Source organism: Myripristis murdjan, chromosome 3 (genome assembly GCF_902150065.1).
Source record: "Myripristis murdjan chromosome 3, fMyrMur1.1, whole genome shotgun sequence".
Classification (NCBI taxonomy): Eukaryota; Metazoa; Chordata; class Actinopteri; order Holocentriformes; family Holocentridae; genus Myripristis; species Myripristis murdjan.
In genome coordinates this window covers 8,384,174-8,404,041 of record NC_043982.1, presented here as the reverse complement: position 1 = coordinate 8,404,041, position 19,868 = coordinate 8,384,174, and the positions used below count along the sequence as shown (strand labels likewise).

At 40.7% G+C, this 19,868-nt stretch overlaps 1 protein-coding gene across 1 annotated transcript in view; it reads right to left on the bottom strand.

Annotated features, from left to right (window-relative positions):
* Window positions 1–667: 667 nt before the first annotated feature.
* galnt18b (UDP-N-acetyl-alpha-D-galactosamine:polypeptide N-acetylgalactosaminyltransferase 18b) overlaps window positions 668–19,868 on the bottom strand; it is a 73,120-nt gene continuing 53,919 nt past the window's right edge. The window contains exons 8-11 of the mRNA XM_030048603.1: window positions 17,551–17,688; window positions 14,629–14,724; window positions 9,546–9,710; window positions 668–1,316 (exon numbers count right to left, since the gene is read on the bottom strand). Of these exons, the coding sequence (XP_029904463.1) occupies window positions 1,170–1,316; window positions 9,546–9,710; window positions 14,629–14,724; window positions 17,551–17,688 (546 nt within the window). The 3' untranslated portion in view covers window positions 668–1,169. The remainder of the gene's footprint in view (window positions 1,317–9,545; window positions 9,711–14,628; window positions 14,725–17,550; window positions 17,689–19,868) is intronic.

Here is a 19,868-nt window from a genome sequence, read left to right as displayed (position 1 = left end):
GTGTAAAGTAACCACGGCCAGAGGTCAACTCAGGCCTCAGATTTTTCATGAATTTGCATATTTTTCTTCGTTATTTTAGGATGGATTTGCAACTACTGTGAATATGAATGCTGTTTTGCAATGGTGAATTTCTTTGTGCATATCAAATGTCAACCTTAAAAATCCGTTCAAAATTTGCGCATGCAAAAGTGCTCTTATTGCATATATTAAGATGTGTTAGCGAGAGAAGTCTTTTGATGAAAGTGGGTTTCCATGTATATTTAATGTCATGGTTTGCCAGGCTCTGCTCAGTGTGGATGGTAATGAGGACTGGCATGTTGAAAACAGACTGGGCCACTCCTCCTCCTCCCCAGGTGCTCACAACAGTCAGAGTAGAAATCAGCCCTGATTCGCAGCTTCTGCCCTTGCATTTGTCATTACAAACCGACTACATCATCTCCATGATGCTATTTTCATACTCCTGTGTGTGTGCGTGTGTGTGTGTGATTTTATTCTATTTGTGTATGTGTGCCTTATTCAATAAAAGGTCTGTGTAACAACACTTTGGGGAACTGCTGAAAAAGAAAAAAAGACACTTCAAGTCAAAGGCTTATATTGGGTCTTTTACTATTATATATTATAAATATTTGGAATATTTACATTTAGAAAATAGTCTATTATTTTCAGATATATTCCAACATGTGGACATTTCCCCACAACTGTACAGTTGAATCGCATAATAAACCTACAAACCTGAGACACTAGAAATAATAATTACAGCAGGGACAGGTTCTGAAAGATTGCTACATAGTAGCAATTATGAGTAAAGTACAAAAAAAAACATATTGGACCCAGTACAACTTTGAAGTCAACATAAAATCTGACTATATTTGCCACAAAATATACTTAATATACTACATTGTCAAATCTGGCAATGGAAAATATCTGCCAACTATGGCTGATCCTGTAGGTAAAATAAAATGTTTAACATTTATCATGTGATGTCAGCTGCTTCTCTGAGGACATCAGGCGCTCCAAGTGGATGTGTTTGTCCATGCATTGCTCTCCTCTCCCCTCCTCTCACAGGCCTCCCTCCTCCTCTTCTCCTCTCACCCCGACACCCAGACAAACACAAACCCAAACCACTCCGTCCAGCCCAGTGTGCTACTCGCTCCAGTGTCGAGTCTCCATCATAAGGAGCTGCTAAGCAGTGTGTTGGTGATGAACCATTTCTGTCCAGTGCATTTTTGGAGAGCCAGTTGGTATCCAAACTCGTTGTCACTGCTTGCTACAAGCTCTAGGCATCTCTTTGATTTCCTGTTCTGAATGGATCCTCCCTGAAAAATAAAAGCAGACACATTGAATTATGTTGGACTCCGCAAGAATCATTTGTGTGCAAAATGTAGCCCCTTGGCGTCCTCAAACTCAAACTGCTGTGAATGGATGGGGATGGAAGCTACTGAAGCACCCAATGCTGCCACGTGCCTTTTGGCTAATTCCCGCTGACATCCTCATTGGGCCTGTGAGATAGCATCAACATGGTCTCCAGGCAAAAACAAGAACGTTATTTGCCATTACAATCACTTGCTTTTTTTAGAGCAAGGCCAAGATTTTCAGATAATGCACTGGCTGACTAGATGGAATCGACAGAAGATGATGAGGCACAAACACACACACACACACACACACACACACACACACACACACACACACACACACACACACACACACACACACATGTGCTACACATAACAGAGACGCTCAAGATCTGAGGAAAACATCTGGTGTTACAGGTGGAAGAGAAAATGAAACAAGTGCATAGAGATCTCATATCAATCGCTTCAGAGCTTCAGAGGCGTTTGCTGCTCTCTGTGCTGCGTAAAAAACGCGTTTGGAGTCTTCCACTGAGAGATCTATATCTAACAACAGCACCGTCTGTAAACTCAATCTCTGCAGTTTTCACAAAACTCAAAAGGATGCTAAAGCAAGATTAGGCTCTCTACAACAACAACAAAAAAAAAAAAAAACACACACACACACACACTTCACAGTGAAACCAAAAACACAGTATTCTCTAAGTCTGTGTCACTTTGTATTGGTGGGTAACAAATTAATTAGGAATAAAAATGCATGTATGAGGCATTCATGGCTCACTGGAGGAGAGGACCCAGTTTTTGGTCCACAGTTTTGAGTTTTATTTATCCAGTTTTCACCATAGCTTGTAATCTTTTGACACAGTGTCTGTGTAGAAGATCTCTCTTGCATCAGTTTGCTAATAACCTACACAAGTGTCGAGTTAAAACACAGGCCTGTTGCAAAACAGCTTCAGGGTTGCACAAGTCCTCAAAGCTGAAAACCCTTTTGATTTAGCGAGTCCACTGAAAGCTGAAGAGATGCAGGGACTGAGATGCTTTGTGTTTGTGTGCTTTTGCTCCGCTCAGTCCCAGACGAGTGCAACCTGCGTTTCTACCTATAAACTGTTATAAGATACATATTTAGCTGCTCCTAGGTTATGGTAAAAAAAAAAAAAAAAAAAAAAAAAAACACATTGCACTTACTTTGAATTTAAAAAATGCGATATATATCATGATTTCAGTGGGAAGGAACATTTACTTTTTCACTGCAAAGTATTAAAATAACGACGCTGTGATTTTTGCTGGGTCTGCACCCAACAGACATGTTTTCTTACATCTGGATGATATGATTGTGTAGCACCTCACAACCCTGCATTTGCAGCTGTATCACACATTTTACCTTTCGCAAGTAAAACTGCAATTCCTGCAGTTTGGATATTGCATTTGGTCATATGGTGATATCAATGACATTTGAACTGTTCATCCTGAGTTGTAATGCTAATAAAAATATTTACTTTTAATTAAAATATCGGGTTTCACTCTGCAAAAATTGTTAGACGTACAGGTTATAATTAAGACATGGTTATAAGACAACTCCCAAATATTTATGCCTCCTTCTTTGTTTTTATTAAGCCCATATCTTGTACCTTGTAATTTACCAATCAATATAGTTCCTCCAGCACTGAATCCAAATCCTCACGTACAAAAAGTGACAGTATAATGCATTTTTTCCCCCCAATTTGCCCAGTTGATGACATGCGCTCGATCTTTAAATGCACTGCTTTTGGTAAATCTGACATTCCTGTTTCAACGCCTCCATCTTGCCCCATGTTACCAGAGCAAACACAGACATGCTAACGTCCTCTATAGCGCCTGCTGTCCAGCTTGGTCATTTGAGGTGAGTGTGTGCATTGATAAGGAGCTGAGTGAAACATTTTAGAGTTAGTGTTAGGGGGAAAAAAATGTAGAAAATAACTTATTTAGACAAAAAACTCTGGGGTGGAAAGTCTTTGAATTGTGGGAGAATGAGAAATATGGTGCTGACAGGGCTGGAAGAGGAGGGAAGGCTGGCATGAAAAAGAAAGTTCGGTTCAACAATTTATGAACGAGGAACTTAATATGACAGGTGAATGGGTGGCCAGAGCCCGAATTGTGAGAGCACATCAGTTCAGCAAAAAAAGATTCCTGCGTGCCTTGATGAAATGGGGCAGGATTTTCTCATTAAAGTGGCAGTATTGGCAAAGCACAAGTAAAGTGAAGGGGAAGCCCTCAGTGGTCGATATACCGCAGAGAGCATTATGGTGAGGGAGCTCTTTCCGATATTGTGAGAGCAATGCAGAGAGATGTGGGGGAAAAAATGACCTGACAAGCAGCGGGCAACTTTAACAGACTGTGAACTGAATTGATCTTTGAGTGTTTCCAGATCAGTTAGCCGGTGAGGCCTTAAACACACATGCTATATTTTGGACAGACAACAGATTGATCTGAACTTGTGGACAAAGGCATTCATGGACCGGTGTGCAACACAGCTACTCGCCCTGCCTCCTTTCACTATAAATAAGACTGTTACTGTTGCTGTGGTGGTTGTTCACTGCAAAAAAGGTCATTTAGGGTTCATCTTCACAGTTAGAATCCTGTTTTTCTTAAAACAAGTGAAAAATTTTGCCAGTGGGATGAGATTATCCCACTTGTTTCCAGTTCAGTTTCTCTTGTATCAGGAAATTTTCTGGGAACAAGTATCAATATGAAGAAACACAGCAAAACAAGGCAGAATACCTCACTGGGATCAAGAAAATGACACTTGATCCACTTCTGGGAAGAAGCTGATTAGCTCTGGAAACAAGCGGGATTATCTCATCACACTGGCAGATTTTTCCAACTGTTTCAAGAAATAAAGGATTCTAACACCAAATGTGAGACTTAATGACTCTGCAAGTTTGTTTTTGCAACAGTGTTGATGTATGTTCAGTAGAGCTCTGCACGGGGTGGGTCAACCCACAGGACCTGCAGAAGATAAGTGTGCCGTGGGTGTTTTATTGATGACTGCCAATGGGCACGTTGTATTGTGCATGTTTTTTTTGTTGGTGCGCTGGACGTGAGCTGGTCGGCGGCTGGAATTTGTCCCTAACTGCATGCCACAGCTTGGCTTGCCCCACATGAACACCAACAGCCTGCTTGCTTGTCATGTGACCTGTGAAGGCAGCATCCTACCATCGTCCTGTGATGTACAGGACAATGGAGGCTTGACTGAAAATGGGCTCAAACGAGGGGAAAACAAAACTGTCAAGCAGGGGAGGGTTTACTGGGATACTCTGCTCGGCCAACACAGATGCCTCCTGTCTGTCCAGGTACACCATGGTAAGCCTGGCATGCCTGGGACATGTTTTAGACATGCAAACAGTTGCTTAAAAGATCAACTATTTGGAAGGGTGATCAATAACAGACCCACGCAGACCTCGAATGTCAAACTAAAACACAACAAATGCCACACAATTTCGATTCAGAATGTTTTTTAGGGCAGAAACTGTAGTATCTTAAATCGTCCCTCATTATAAACATTTGTTATTTACAGAAAGAGCTGGCTAGCATGGTGTGGGTGGATATGTGTCAGCATGATGCTTTTATGTTTTAGAACTAAATGATAAGCTAGAATGTCAAACTCTGGGAAGACTTGGGATACTATAGTTAATTTACTGTGCTATAGGTACTCGCTATAGTTATCAGAATTACTTGTTATAAAAAGTGGAAAAAAACGACAACAACAACACCAACACAACATCACCCACACATTCACATAACCACCCACACAACAGGAAATCTCGCTACAGCCGTTGCAACACCCACCGAGACACATGACTAATCTTTTCATGCGCGTTCTCCGTTTCTTACACAAATTGAAGTGGAACTTTGAGAAAACACCGCCCACTCCCTTCACTTCTGCTCCGGCGGTGGTGTGCTGACCCAGCGTGGTCACATATCAAGGCGAGAGAAAACTCACACTCTCAAATGCATATAAACAGTCCGGCTTATTTGACAGACACTTCTCTCATCAGAGCTTCATCAGTGTCAGGCTGAGCACACAGGAGACAGTAACCGTGTTAAACAGTCTCACCTCACGTAGGTGGCACCAGGGGGAAAAGCGGGAAAATAAGTACTAACGAACAACATCCATGTTAAAGTGCAAAAGAAATAATAAAATAAAATGGTAAACTAAACAGTGACTGCAAAACATATCTTCAGTATATGTGCAATACGGTCTATTTGAGTTGGAAGGCATCATTTGGCAGAAATCAATCAACACAGTCTGAGCTGAAGGCGAAAGGTAAAAAAAAAAAAAAGATTTTAGAGGAAGAGAGATAATTTTCAAAGTGTTTACAGTAAATATACGAAATGCTTCCTCTTTCGGTGTCTGTTTTCAGTGTCTGTCAAATAAATCAGAGTTTTTCGATGCAAAGCCTGTCTATGAGCTGAAAGTAATCTCACTCCTTCACTCACTGGGTCACTGTCAGCTATAGATGTGCTCAATCTGGACGTGCCAGCCTGCCACTTCTCTTGTAGCGGCAAAGGTGGACCAAGGAGTGTGAATCATAACAATCTCACCGTGCCAGCTCGAATACTTGCTGCCGGGTCATGTCGGCGATGCTGGCATATACAAGCTGGGTTTTAGAACACACCTGATCGTTCGGGAGGTGAGCCTCATCCGCCATGTGTCTGAAATCCAGCTCAAACAGGTGTTCAGCGATCGAATCACTTATCTGTTCAGTTAGTTATTCACGCCTCTGCTCATTTTCCTGACATTTTAATTGCAAATTGTATCACAGTACAAGCTCTACCTGTCGATCTGCCTCACAGTGACACCAGCCTCGCTAGCTGCTGCTCCCTGAAGGTGTGCCTTGACTCGCCGTGAGGCTGCACTTCAGTTTGGCTTTCAGATTTGTGTAATGCACAAAATGCTGTGGAATGTGCAGCAGGATGGTCACATCCTGCACATCCTGCAGACGCCAGCGGTACAGATAGATCGTCCCTGGACCGTTCACTTGCCGTAATTAAAATGTAAAATGTGTGTTGCACCTAAATGCTGCCTAATTTAGTGTTTTTTTTTTTTTTTTTCAATCTACTGTACTGAAAAATTTCACTAACTTAAAGGTCTACAATTACGTTCAATTTGCCTGCTTATGGCCCCTGAATCATTTTAAGCTGTTTGGCTAGTTCCATAACAGTATAGTTAAATAAATACATAAACTAATCTAAAATTGTAAAGCTGTTTTACACATAAGTGGTAGCAGAGCATGGATGCAAATAAAAAGTGGTGCTTTGCATCTGTGACACTGCGTGCCCTTTATTTGGGGGTGGAGGCCATCTCTTCCACTGATATGTCATTACACAAATTAAGGGTCATTAAAATGCTTTCAAAACATATCTTGAGTCTATAAGGTCGTGTGCAGGGTGCCGTAACGTTTGGGTAAATATGAAAAAGAAAAAAAAAACCTCTCTTCTCTCAGTGGTTCAGCGCTGTGCTCCCCAAAGACCGAGGCTGCATCAAGGCAATCTGGTTCTGCTCGAGTTCAACACTTTTTAGATGTGCGGTTGGAACCGTCTCAATAATTGATGCTTCACTCAAGTGTCGTGATACGCCCCGTCCTTGTTAATACGTTCCCATCCCACTTGTTAAATTATACAATGTTAAATCAAGCAACCATTTAAAGTGGAGCCCATGAAGATATGTGACACGTGAGTTCATGCGTGCAAAATTTTCACACTTCAGAGCCAATCTGTTGGAGACTCGCACGATAAAAATATGCACCTGTGGAGGCAGCTCAACGGTGACCTATTTCACAGAATCTGTAAAAGCAAATGTTCTAATTACTACTGATAACGTAGTAACAGCTGCCAGCGTAGTAACAGTACATTTATTAAAGTTAATGATGTAATGAAAAAACAAACAGATAATGTAATCTAACACTGATTATGACTCATATTGTAATTACTTAAACAAATAATATATTAACACTTGGAGATCTCCTCAAATATGTTCTTAAGTTTAATTGCATTCACCACAAATCAGTTATTTTGGCTTTTTATCAGTTAAAAAGTTCAAACCCTTACATTCTCCATCCAGCGCTGACAGCCCCTTTTTGCCGCCGAATATTAAATTACCTCTAGTTTCTTCCAGCCGCATAATCAGTTTGGTTGTTAGATGATCAAAGTAGCCTTTCTGAAGTAAACAACTGATATTCATGTTGCATTTTGGCTTATTTTTTGGCAATGTAAATGTTCTTTTAACAAGACAACAGCGCACCCATCCAAGCTCCTCTCAGAAGAAATATTAAAAGAACAAAAATGCGTTTGTGTGTATTGCGGTCCTGAAACGTCTCTGCCAACGTAGATCAATGAATCAATGCTTGATTCTCTATAAATTAGCAATTAAACCGACTTGTCACATGAGCCGCTGCATGTTGAAACCCAGTGACAGCCTACATCAAAGTGAGCTTTAATTTCTTGCTGTTACTTACTGGGGAAAAAAAAGCAGCTACATCCACCAGCAGCCATGCAGGATGGAATATACACGTGCATGTCAGATATTTATGCAGATAATAACTACCTCTGGACGTCTTGTTGCTTTTGAATAAACACTAAACTGAACAGCATGTTATGACACCGTCTAACTGGCTCATCTGACAAAATGTGATTCATCATTTTGCACAAATATTACGGAGGCGGGATACTTAAGAGATAATGTGCAACAGCTTACCTTTCAGACTGATGCACAAGACAAACAAGGTTTGCAGATGAACATAAATGGCCATGGTGGGTCGACACAAAAGCCTTTTTTATGGGAAAAAAGGAGCATGAGCACAAGTGTCCATGCAATATGTTAACTACTAACTGTAATAAAAATGTGTGTTTTGTATTTTCGTTTATTTCCTCATCTTCATGTGAATGCATGATGTATTATAGTACGATGATTTCATGCATTATACCCTATATATACTCCTCTACTTCATATCTACACCATTTTCTGAGAAATTAATAAGGCTGATTTTTCTGCAAGTCACACACACACACACACACACAAAAACACTTATCTTGAAAGGACTGAAAAGAAGTGAGTCGACACTCTGTCAGTGTAGCCTTGAACTGTCCCATAGACAACGAATAGGAGACATATTTCATGCATGCAAACAGTGTCACAAAGGTCTGAACCCTAAACATCCAGATGAGCTTTTATGAGCTTATTTGAATTGAAACTAGTTAGCGAGGTGCCTCCACATGAGTGATGTACAGTCTGTACATGTGTGACTGCATTACAGCTTGACTGAAGTGTATCACTGATATACACTGTTATATATTGTAAAGAGATTTTAAAATATCATTACATTAATGATTTAAAATATTACATTTGTCAAACAGAGTCAAAAATAATGTAATGTAATGTAATAGATGGTTGATATTGTAGTAAGCCACTGCATTATTGGCAAGAATGTTATATTATTTGTTCAAGATTTTATGAAATTGACAAGTTATTTATTCCATTATCAGCTTTATTTAGTTTACTTACTAAATGAATGGTAGTTCATGCATTTATTACCCTTATATGGTCTAATGAGTATTGCTGTAGGAATAGTTGCTTTAAGGCCTTCATACCATGTCTGAAGTTTTCATGCGCATTTGGCTGGGAGAATGATGTAGGCCCAATCAGGCTGAATCTATAATTCACTCTGCCATGACAGCAGCATAGCGCATAACAATACACAATGCCCAAATCAAAGCGTGCAGTAAATCCAAATCACTCACTCACACGGATCATTTTGTCAAGTGTTTGTTTTTCTGTTTTTTTTTTTTTCTGGGAAAATAGCGCCTGCAAGCACAGAGCCGCTAATGAAGACAGAGAGAATCTTTATGATGAATTTACTCCTCATGTCTAAATGCGATCCGGGGAACCCTGTGAACCATGAATCCTCCATTTCCATTTGTGTGCCTCCACGTTCATCCTTAATGAACCTACCCCAGCCCTGTTTCTGAACCAGCATTAAAACCCTATATGACCCAATCCTCTGGAGCTGCAGTGTTCACACACATTTACAACTCAACCTCACTTAAAGGCTGCAGTTAAGTAATATCTGCATGCGGGCCACATGCTTTCTGACAACTGCTCCCTTTCACCATGTGTGTTGTTGTCATGCATCTCCTGTTTTTTGCATGGTTTGTCACCTGAGTGAAGAGCCAGTGGAGCTTCATGCGTTTGGCTGTGGCATAGCTGCACTCAATGAGGCGCGGTCTGCTATTCACATCCACCAGGCACTTGTTGTCATCGTCGTCAACGGTGGGACTGAGGAGCCCGACGTGTAGCTGCTGAGTGCTGGTGTAGTACACATTCTGGAAGAACAAAACAACCGGTTACACACTCCGCTACATGCACAGCACTGGCAGCCACCATTTAGAGCAGATAATGACCCTCGCAGTGTTGCAGATGAAGGTAAAGGTGACAAACTATCACCCAAATGCGGTTTGCACTTGGTGTGTCTGTGGGTTTGCAGAGACATCCACAAGGTTGACTTTCACACACAGTAAGCATACTTATTAATACAGCTGACTGAAGCGAGGAGAAGGCAGGATATGGCAGAGCACAAGAAACAGCTCATTATAAATAGAAGGAAACTGGATATGAAGTGACCAGCTAAGAGAAAACCCTGGTAATTGTGCCCTCTCTGATGCAATCCCTCTCAACTGCTTTTTCCAAGGGCACTTGTGTGCCCATTTTTAGCGAACAGAAACTGAATATCAGTCGCAGGGAAAGGGGTAAAAAATGCAGGAAAGGCATCTGTTTAAAAGGAACAGGCTGAGCGGTGTGAGAGTGTGAGAGAAGAAAGGAAGAGAGAGAGAGAGAGAGAAAGACAGAGAGAGAGCCTTTTGTGTCTGCACGCAGAGCTGTGCTCACATTCTGCCGGCGTAAAAGTGTTTTTAGTTTGTTTTGCACACGGAGCTAGAACACAGGTGATGAAGAACAGTGATAGTGATGATAAAAAAATACAAAAACAGAAATAAGGTATGAAATTACTAGTGTGTGCAGATCAACTAAGCAAACAAAATAAAGACAGCAAAGACAAAACAAAGACAAAACTGAATGGGATGCACAGAATCTAAATACGATGTGGCTGAAAACGCATTTCTAGCCAAAAACGCCAGAAATGACACAATAAAATATTTCATAATGAGAATGTAACCTATGCTTCAAATACACTTTTAAGCTCCTCACAAACAGGAGGGCGTATGTGACGCTTGTATAATCAAGCATTTAGTATTTTGGAAATGTCACTGTTCCTGATTGTGCATCTTCCTCACCTGCTTCTTTTGTGGCAGCCAAATGGTTACAGTATTAAAATTATGTGAAACAAACGTGATGCAGGCAGTTGGAATATACTGTGTATAAAATTTGGTGGTGATTAAGTCAACTGTTTTGGAGAAATTTTGAGACGGGTCTGTTAGCAGTACTAGTGCAAGACACATCCTTTCTCATCACTTGTACTGTAACTTTATATCCTGTCGAGTCATGTATTCCAGTTTCCCAGCAGGAAGCGCACATAAACACCGCATCAAGTCGTACAATCAAATCAAGTACATCACGATTGTAGATGCAACACAAGTTGTGACGTTTCAAAATGTCAGCTTTTGAAATTTCATCTGATAATACATCAGTGAGCCACAGCTAAAAATGTCAAACATAAAGTCATATATGATATATTTAGTCTCCAAATGCTTTGGTTTCCGTCATGGTTTTGTGCTCGTCTTCACGCTGCAGATTGACCCACTTGGAAATTTTTCAAATAAGCTGCAGTTACAAAGTTGGCCTTACGGTGGCACTATAAAGTGTGACCAAATGTGGTGTGTGACACTTACTTACATACAGTATGTATCTGAACTTTGGCTCAGTTCTTGTTTGTGCATCTCTGCCATCGTCATAAGGCAGAGGGAGAAGAAGAGGAAGAGGAAGACTCCTGACAGAAACAACAGCCCACAGCCGCACACCTTTAATTGATCAGTTCGTGAGGTTTCAGCCCAACAGGCAGGTGTGATGATGCGTGGGAGCTCGCATGCATTTGTGTGAGAGAGTGACAGGATGTTAACATGTTCATTCGTCCTACGTATTGTGAAGAGTCGCTGCTTCACTGGCAATGTGAAATGATTCTGGTCGAGATGTGATTGCAAATAAAAACCTGCAGCTTCATAATAAACTTATGTTCAAAACAGACAAGTTATTTAGTTCTGTGATTTTTTTCTCAAAGTGGTTGATTCAACTATTATATGGCTTCTGAGTTCAAATAAGGTGTATGTGGTTTCTTCATTAATGCCTCTCTGCATAAAACTTTTTAATATTATACTATACCTGTCTCCTCAAATCATTATCCCCTGATTTAAAGCAACACTGAGATCCAATTGAAAATGTGTCCAATTATTTTGAGACTATATAAGAGTATATTTTGAAGGCACATGTGTCAGTGGTTTGATAATTGAAGGGTGCACCTCAGTTGCCAGAAATGAACTAATTTTATCGCAACTTTGTCTCATCTGAATTAGGTGTCTCAAAGCTCATTAAAAAAAGACGGCTTGCTGTCATATAATCTGACAGAGCGACATCAGTGAGATTAGTCTTAAAGTGGAAGCAAAAGCCAACATTATTTGTTTAATTCACACGCAGGATCATAAGGAGCAGCACCGGTACTGCAGTCAGCAACAGATTCTGCGGCGACAACTGTGCATGCTCGGTTTGTACTAATCTCAGTAGGATTGGGTATAATTTGGGGACAAATAGGGAAACACGGCAGTCTATGAATCACTGCGAAGTTATTCCAGGGAACAGTTTGTCTTGTGCTGATGACACATTTCAATACACGAAATGGAACGACTAGATTTTACTTTCAAACGCTTGAAATGAACAACGTATAAAATTAACAACACATGTAGGTCATATTTTGGGCTCAAATACATGGGAGATTCATGCTCCTTCTTTCAACATAAAACCTTTGAGTGGTACTTTTCTGATCTATTGGCACACTGTGATTAATATTTGAGTGAAGCGCTGAGCCTTTCTCCTGTAATGTCTAGTGATCTTGGGTAGCTCCTCTGTGCAGAATTTCCAGAAAATTTCAAGATCCTGAATATTCTTAAGTCGACACTGATGCCCGCTGTGATTTCGGAGCTGGTTTTGTTGTATATCTGGTGTCATTATCTCACTGAATGGTGCATCCGCAGCCATGTTTCAGCGTTGTGGCAGGGGCAGCGGAGGCTAAAACATCCTGCTCCACAGTGGAATTCATCATGCCGCCTGTCTTGACAAGAGACAGCCTGAAAACATCAATTAGCCACCACCACATTTTTACTGTGGATGTCAAAAGCTTTTCCTATTGACTTGTGTTTTTGCCACTAAAAGTTCAATTCTGGCCTCATCCGACCACACAGCACATAATTCCAATCATAGTTCGTCGATGCTTACATCGATTCAAGGGCTGCTCTCGATAAGGGATTGTTTCGTGCATGCCTTCCAAAGAGCTTGTTGACATGGAGGCGGCATCTAATTGTTGATTTAGAAACTTGATAACCCAGAGGCTTCACTAAATCCTTGGGCTCCGTCCAATCCATTATTCGACTTGTGTGGGTCAACAATTGTCTGTTCCTTCTGAGTGGAAACTTGTTTGCTTTCCCCATTTGTTCATTTATATCGCAGTCAAACAACAAATAGTGAAAATCATCAATCAAGAGACAAGGATCAATAGAGTTTCATCACAGATGGCTATGTTTCTGAACAAGAAAGAAAGAAAGAAAGAAACAGTTGTACACTGCGGAAGAATAATTGCAATTAGAGTGAAACCAGGTGTCTCCAAATGTTGTCATTATGTGTATTGTTAATTTTCTACAATCATTTTTGTTTATTCTCAGAAAGGTTGCCAATCATTCTCCCGTTGGCTGTATGCTTGGATGAGAACCTGAGCAAATTGGAAAGTTGGAAAGTTATCTGGGTCTCACGATGGGCTGTTTAAGTTTATCTATGCTTCTCGCTGAGTTTGTTAAGGAAAACGTGCGAGCGCTCCGGCTGGGATAATCAGCCTCTACAAGCTTTCACAGTTTAGCTGAAGTCCCTGCTAAAGATTTCTCCTCAGTTTTAATTTGCACAGCAGTATAAATATCAATACGAGTGCAATGGGTGTGAAACATCTCCAATGGATTCATTTGAATTGGGAAGGAAAAACGAGAGAATAAGCTTCACTATATGCGCCAACTTTACACCTGTCAGGGCAAGGTTAAACAATCTGCGAAAACAATCTCTGAAAACGTTCTCCTCAGACATAATAGGATCAAGGAATCAATAGGAGCTGACTGAGGCGAGGGCTAGAGAAAGTACATCATTAACAAGACGCCCGAACTCTGGAGGAAATTGCCATCGCCCATCTCCCTTTTAGATGGGCTGAAATTTATTCCAAACAACAATTTCAGAGTTATGCCTCTGAAAACATAAATGAAACACTGATAACAGTGACACATACAATAATACGTAACAGGCAGGTGCACTGTCGCTGGGATTTATCAGGCTGGCAGCATGACCCATACACACAGTGAAGTGTTGTAGTCTTATTACCGCGCCTCTGCTGATTAATTAACTGCTATCTCCTGTCAGAAGAAGGGAGAGGTATGACCTATAAATATGAGATCAAATTGAGGGAAGGTAAACTGAAGAAAACAAGAAAAGTTCTGTGCAACTCATGCAGAAATGTGATAGTGCACTGAAATGAAAAGCACAGTACTTGCTTGCTAGCACAGTGCTTTCATGCACTGTTAAATCTCAGTAAGCTAAATGAAATTCCCTTTGTTTCAAAAAAATATCCAAAAATTGTTAGTTTGGCCAATGAAGAAGCAATTTTCCCCCCTGAGAAACTGCAGACTTGTCGAAACAATGAGCATTCAAAAGCTGCATGGATTTCTTTTTTTTTTTCCAGGGCCAATTTTGTAATAAAAAGTAGCGATTTTCAGATTTTTTAAGACTTAAATAACCTCAGTCCACTTTCGACCACCACCCACAAGCCGAGAACCAAAAGGCCCTAAATCCAAGGCGAGATGGAGACCAGCTTTTCATGTGAAACTGATGAGCCGCTGTTAAGACCCTGAGCCTGTTTTATTCTGGTTCTATCGGAAAGTAGAGGAAAAGGAAGGGGATTTATTGAAAAGAAAAACCCAAGATGAAACAAAAAAAAAAGGATGTGAATATGATCAGTTGTATGCTTCACTGCGGGAGCGGTCTAACCTGAGGTGTCATCCCATGGCACAGGTAGAGGATGGGGACGTTGTCAGAGTCGGGCCCCTGGTCCAGACACAGCTCACTCTTCAGAGAATTTTTTAGCTGACACAAACACACACACACACACAAACACATATGAGCAAAAGATCTGATGAGTTATTCACACAAACTGGTGTAACTGTAAAGTCAGACACACAGTGGCTACATTAACATGCACAGATCAGCCTGGTTATTGGCTGCATGTTGGTGAAGATCATATCTGGATGAATCCTCTGAAACCTGCATGAAAATTTCTCTAATTCACTTTAATTTCTCTACTTTGGCCTATGAAGAGGCAATTTTTGCAAAAGCAGTAATTTTAAAATATTTTTAAAAGAAGAGGAGTACAACATGCCATAAAAGTCCGCCCATGGGTTCAGGGGGTTAAGAGGGTTATTAACCTATTTACATGAACCTTTGATGCCCTGTAACTGAGTATCTCTGCTGCTGTGAATAAAGCAGATGTGGTGTTCAATACTCAGATAAAATGCTCCGCCAGTAAAAAAGTGTGGAGAAGATACTGCCGCCAGTTCCCTCCTTCTACTCCACTGAGCGATGTTATTTCTACGTCAGGGAAAGAAAGATCCAAATAGAAATAGCAGGTACCGCCTGCTGCTGCGTGTTTTTTTTTATTGCCATCAAAATGTACCCATAACCCCGTGAGACCGTGAGATGTGTGAGCAGGTGCTGTAAAGTGAAAGTGACAAGATTAAGATGCTTACATGCTGCAGAGACCCATTTAATATTAGAGTAATCCAGATATTTTAACTGGCTTTCTCATGATCAGAGTCTAAAGCTTACTGGGTTATTCTAGCTGAGTCATGACATTTACCAGCATCAACCAGAGCTTGGCTTACTTCACTTACTGGGTTAAGTGTGGAATTATCTATATTTATGGTATGTAAATGGAGCCAATAAGACAAGATCAAAATGAGAGTGACAGTAGTCCAAATGTCACTCCCAGAAATCTCTGAAGTGTTCAAATTAATAAGTATTTACAGAGAATTCAGCCTTAGTTAGACTTGAGGTGTAAAGGCTCGTAATGTCTAAAATGTGAATCATGAGACTAAATTAACTTGAGCTTCATAATCTTTAATATAAATGCAAATTATAAGCTTTATGCTTGATGAACATGTGTTAGACTTTATAGGCCCAGTGGGTTATTCATGCATGTCATGACAAAAGTCTGCTTGACTGGGAGATATAAACTGCACCGGAGGGAGATCAAGGAATCGGTGGATTGTGTGGGGAGTGAATTAAGTAAAGATGGGAGATCACAGGGACACAGCCGGGGATGAATCAGCTCCCATTGGCTCGGGAGACGTCTACTTCTATCAGATAATCAGTAAATCCACTGCCTGCACCTAGTCCTGTGGAACTGTTGATGTCTAAACATTTGTGGTGCAGAGGAGTGGAAACTAATCTGCGAGCGTCAATGACACCTGAGGGGACAAGAGCACTTTCGGTAATTTTAGTGTACGGCTTGGCCCTTGTCTTCTAATTGTGTGTTGAACAAGGCCGGCAGTCTAGTGCCGCGTAACGCACTCTAAAACCACCGCGATTGACAAGCCCGTCAAATGCACATAATAAATACCGAATAACGAGGTCAACTTCCTCCGAGAAATTATTTTAATAAGGCTGGCCTATTTCCTCGCTATATCCAGCTACTATTTGCGGATTTGTAGGAGGGAGTAAGCCGTAAAACATAGAAAGCAGAGCCATATAACTGTAGTCTCTGTGTGTCACTCTATATTAAGGTGTATTGCAGTGATGTGAGGTGGGAGGACCGTGGAAATAAAGCTGTCTGAGAACAACTTGGAATGGGCAAATATAAATGGTGTCAGCCTGCCCTGCTGGCTGTCATTTTTCTTCTGGCTTTCCTCACTAACAAATTGAGTGGCGTACACTCTGTAATGGGATATGCTATATCTGTATATCTATCTATCTGTAGGCATCTATCTGCAGTGTAGTCCCCTTCCAGTCAGTTTATTAAGGCCCAAGAAAGCCTCTAAAATAATCTCCGCTCACCAATATTACATATTTAGTTTTTCTATGAAAAAAACACCCTTTAGTGCTGTAAATATAACTCTAAGTCTTTGCCCTCATTAAAAATGCTCAGATCTATGAATATGCAAATAGTCCCCATCCACCCCCTTGTCTGCTGGCACACCGACTCATAACCCGAGCTCTGTTCACAGATCGAGGAAGTCCATATTTGAGCCATATTTGCCATATTTGAAAATCTAACTATGAAAAAATATATTTTTTCAGCCAATCTCTTATTTACACGAAAATTATTCAGGTGAAGCAGCCATTTTGAGTTGTGCAGTCAAGCACCAGTACCAGGACTGGTGGAGCTGCTGCTAATGATATGTAGAGAAACACTGTGTCAGTTGACAGGACTGGTTTTTGGGTTTGTGATGCACCAAATGCAGCTGGCCTGGGGTATGTGTGAACCTCAGACTGTAGGGGTGTGCACACACACCTCCACCCCCAGTAGAGGATTGTGAAAACACCTCTCTTTGAGTGACTTTACACAGATACAATTCAGTATAGTCAAGGGCAGACATTTTAGGGGACATAAACATTAGAAAAAACACTTTTTTGAGTGGAGAGGGACTTTGAGTGAGTAGAAAAGTCCGTCCTCTACCACAGTAAGACTTCCTGCCCTCTTTTATTCTTTCAGAAAGAGCGACCAGAGCAGACAAGACCAAACTAAAGAATCAAGTTGCAACAAGGAGGCATTCCTTTGTGTAGTGTTTGTGTTCCTAACTGCAGCCGTCCAAATCCCAACACAAGGGATAAAAATGATTTGTTCAGGCATGGTTAAGTCTTGTTTTTTGCTTTTGTAGACACCGAGTTGACTTTGCGATGAAGGCGGCGGCTTACTACTCCGTATGCGATGGTGTCGGAGTACATCCTCATCTCGGGGTAGATGTTGACCAGGTACCACCGGAACGTCTTACACTGCAGCCTCTTCCTCAAAGCCTTCCGCTCAGAGATGTCGCCGATATCTATCCCTGAGTCCTGGATTCAAGCGAACACACACACACACACACACACAAGCAGCACAAAGCAGAAAACAAAAATTCACTGTGGTGTGTGGAGAAAGGAATCAGATCAGACGCAGCATGTATCCTAGTCTGGTGACAGATCAGACCGTTGAGGAGTTTTCTCCAAGCATTTACTATGTGTGTCACTAATCTCTGCAGGATTTTCATTTTCCCTGTTCTGACTTAAACACCATCTGCCGTTCCCTTTCACACCTCGCACGCTCACACACGGCGCCAGCCTCCTGTTATAATCTGCCCGGTCTTGCCCATTGTATCCCGTCTAACTTAAATGATATCGCTCTTACAAACTCAAAAGCTTCAAGTCCCAGTTGCTGATGTGGCTCTGGGGAGGATGTTCAAAACTATCTAAATGTGTTCAATTAACTCTGATGGGTGTGGACTTTTATGAACACTGGCACAGTGTTGATTTTTACACTCTCAGAGGTAAATTAACACTGACAATTTAGCTGTGTAGTAAATTCATGAGGCTAAAGCTGGGGCTAAATTTCATGCTTTTTGAGTACAGACCCTGCTAAACGCCTCATTATTGACTGAATGAATTGCCTGCAGATGTTCGTCTATTCATAGCATGGATTTACATATTTACAGAGATTATGCAGTAGAAGAAGAGAACATCAATGAACGCACATCTGACTTAGCCTTTGAGCAACATTTACCATAAGACAACCTCGTCCAATGATTTATTCTATTCTGGGTTATTCTTTTACAGGCGCCGTTTCTAATCCTGCCAAGGCCCAATAATAATCTTAAATCTGAATACACTGGGAAACCACACTGATATTACGGTAGAAATATCATCATTATCATTGAGTCATATTTGCTTTTTCACATAATCAAATTATCTGTCTAGTCATTTAGATGAATTCTAACACTACAGACTAACAAGGTCAGTTGTGAATACTGTGGCTATCGCCTTACCTCTCCATTTCCACACACAGTGTCCACTGTGCGCCAGCTTCTAAAACAGGATAATCCAACATCAAACAAAGAGATTTAAATAAATAAATTGACTGTGTGGAAAATTAATCAAATGGATACAAATAAATCACTTTTTTCTCTGTGCTTTAATAATTTATTTCTGGTTTACTTACTACATTGCTTATGGCTTTAATCTATTATATTTATTTAAATTTGTTTTTATACATGTTTTTTCTTATTCTTATTATTCACACTGATATATTTAACTATTTGTGCATTTGTGTGGGCTGTTTTAATCAATCATGTCATGTATTTATTCATTTATTTTTCATTTATTTTCCCTTTTATTGTTTCGACAATCAAGTGTTTTGCTTTCCTTTTATTTTCTAGTTTATTGCGGCAGCATAATAATGAGAATGACATGGATAAAACTGCTGGGTGGGTGGATCCATACACTCATATGACAACATATCATTGGTTAAGCATCGCAGATGTCTTGCAAGAGACATTTCATTTGCCCACAAGGGATTCATGACAGTTAGTGCAAAATGAAAATAATACATTTTCACCGAGCTGCCATAACTTCTAGATATGAGATGAACATGTTCTGTAGAACTCAAGATGCAAATGGTGCGCCTCTGTTTCCAGCGCCAAAACCCTCTCCCTGGACACGCACTCCACAAAAATATATCCATACACGGTGCAGGAAAGGGATGATAGCTACTGATTTGGGGCGTTTCACTATAGATGCTTGGTGGCCTTTGTGATCCTCAAAGAGATGAATTATTGAAGTGCAAAGAAAAATATATATTAGGTCTACTACCATTTAACAAGTTATGAGATATGAATGTATTTATTTCAGAATCAAAATCTGATGCTGGGTTATGCTATCTGAGAAGGGATGCCACATGTACAAGCCCCTGCAACATTTGGAAAGAGCCAATTTCACTTCACCTACTGAAAAACCCTGACTTGCTGAGTGGGCTGTTTCCAGCCTGAAGTCTCAGCTGGCCCACTGACCCATGTTTGTTAGATCAACGGTCAATTTCTTTAAAAAAAAAACATTTTTGGGCAATGTAGAAAACTGTATAAATGTATATAGTTGAGGAGGCAACATTAGCTGTTTCAGGGGTTAAGGTCAGGTCCTGGGGGGGGTTGCTGGAAGCCAGAAATCAGCGGTCTGTCATGGATCGCTTTCAGCCAAACATCTGTGAT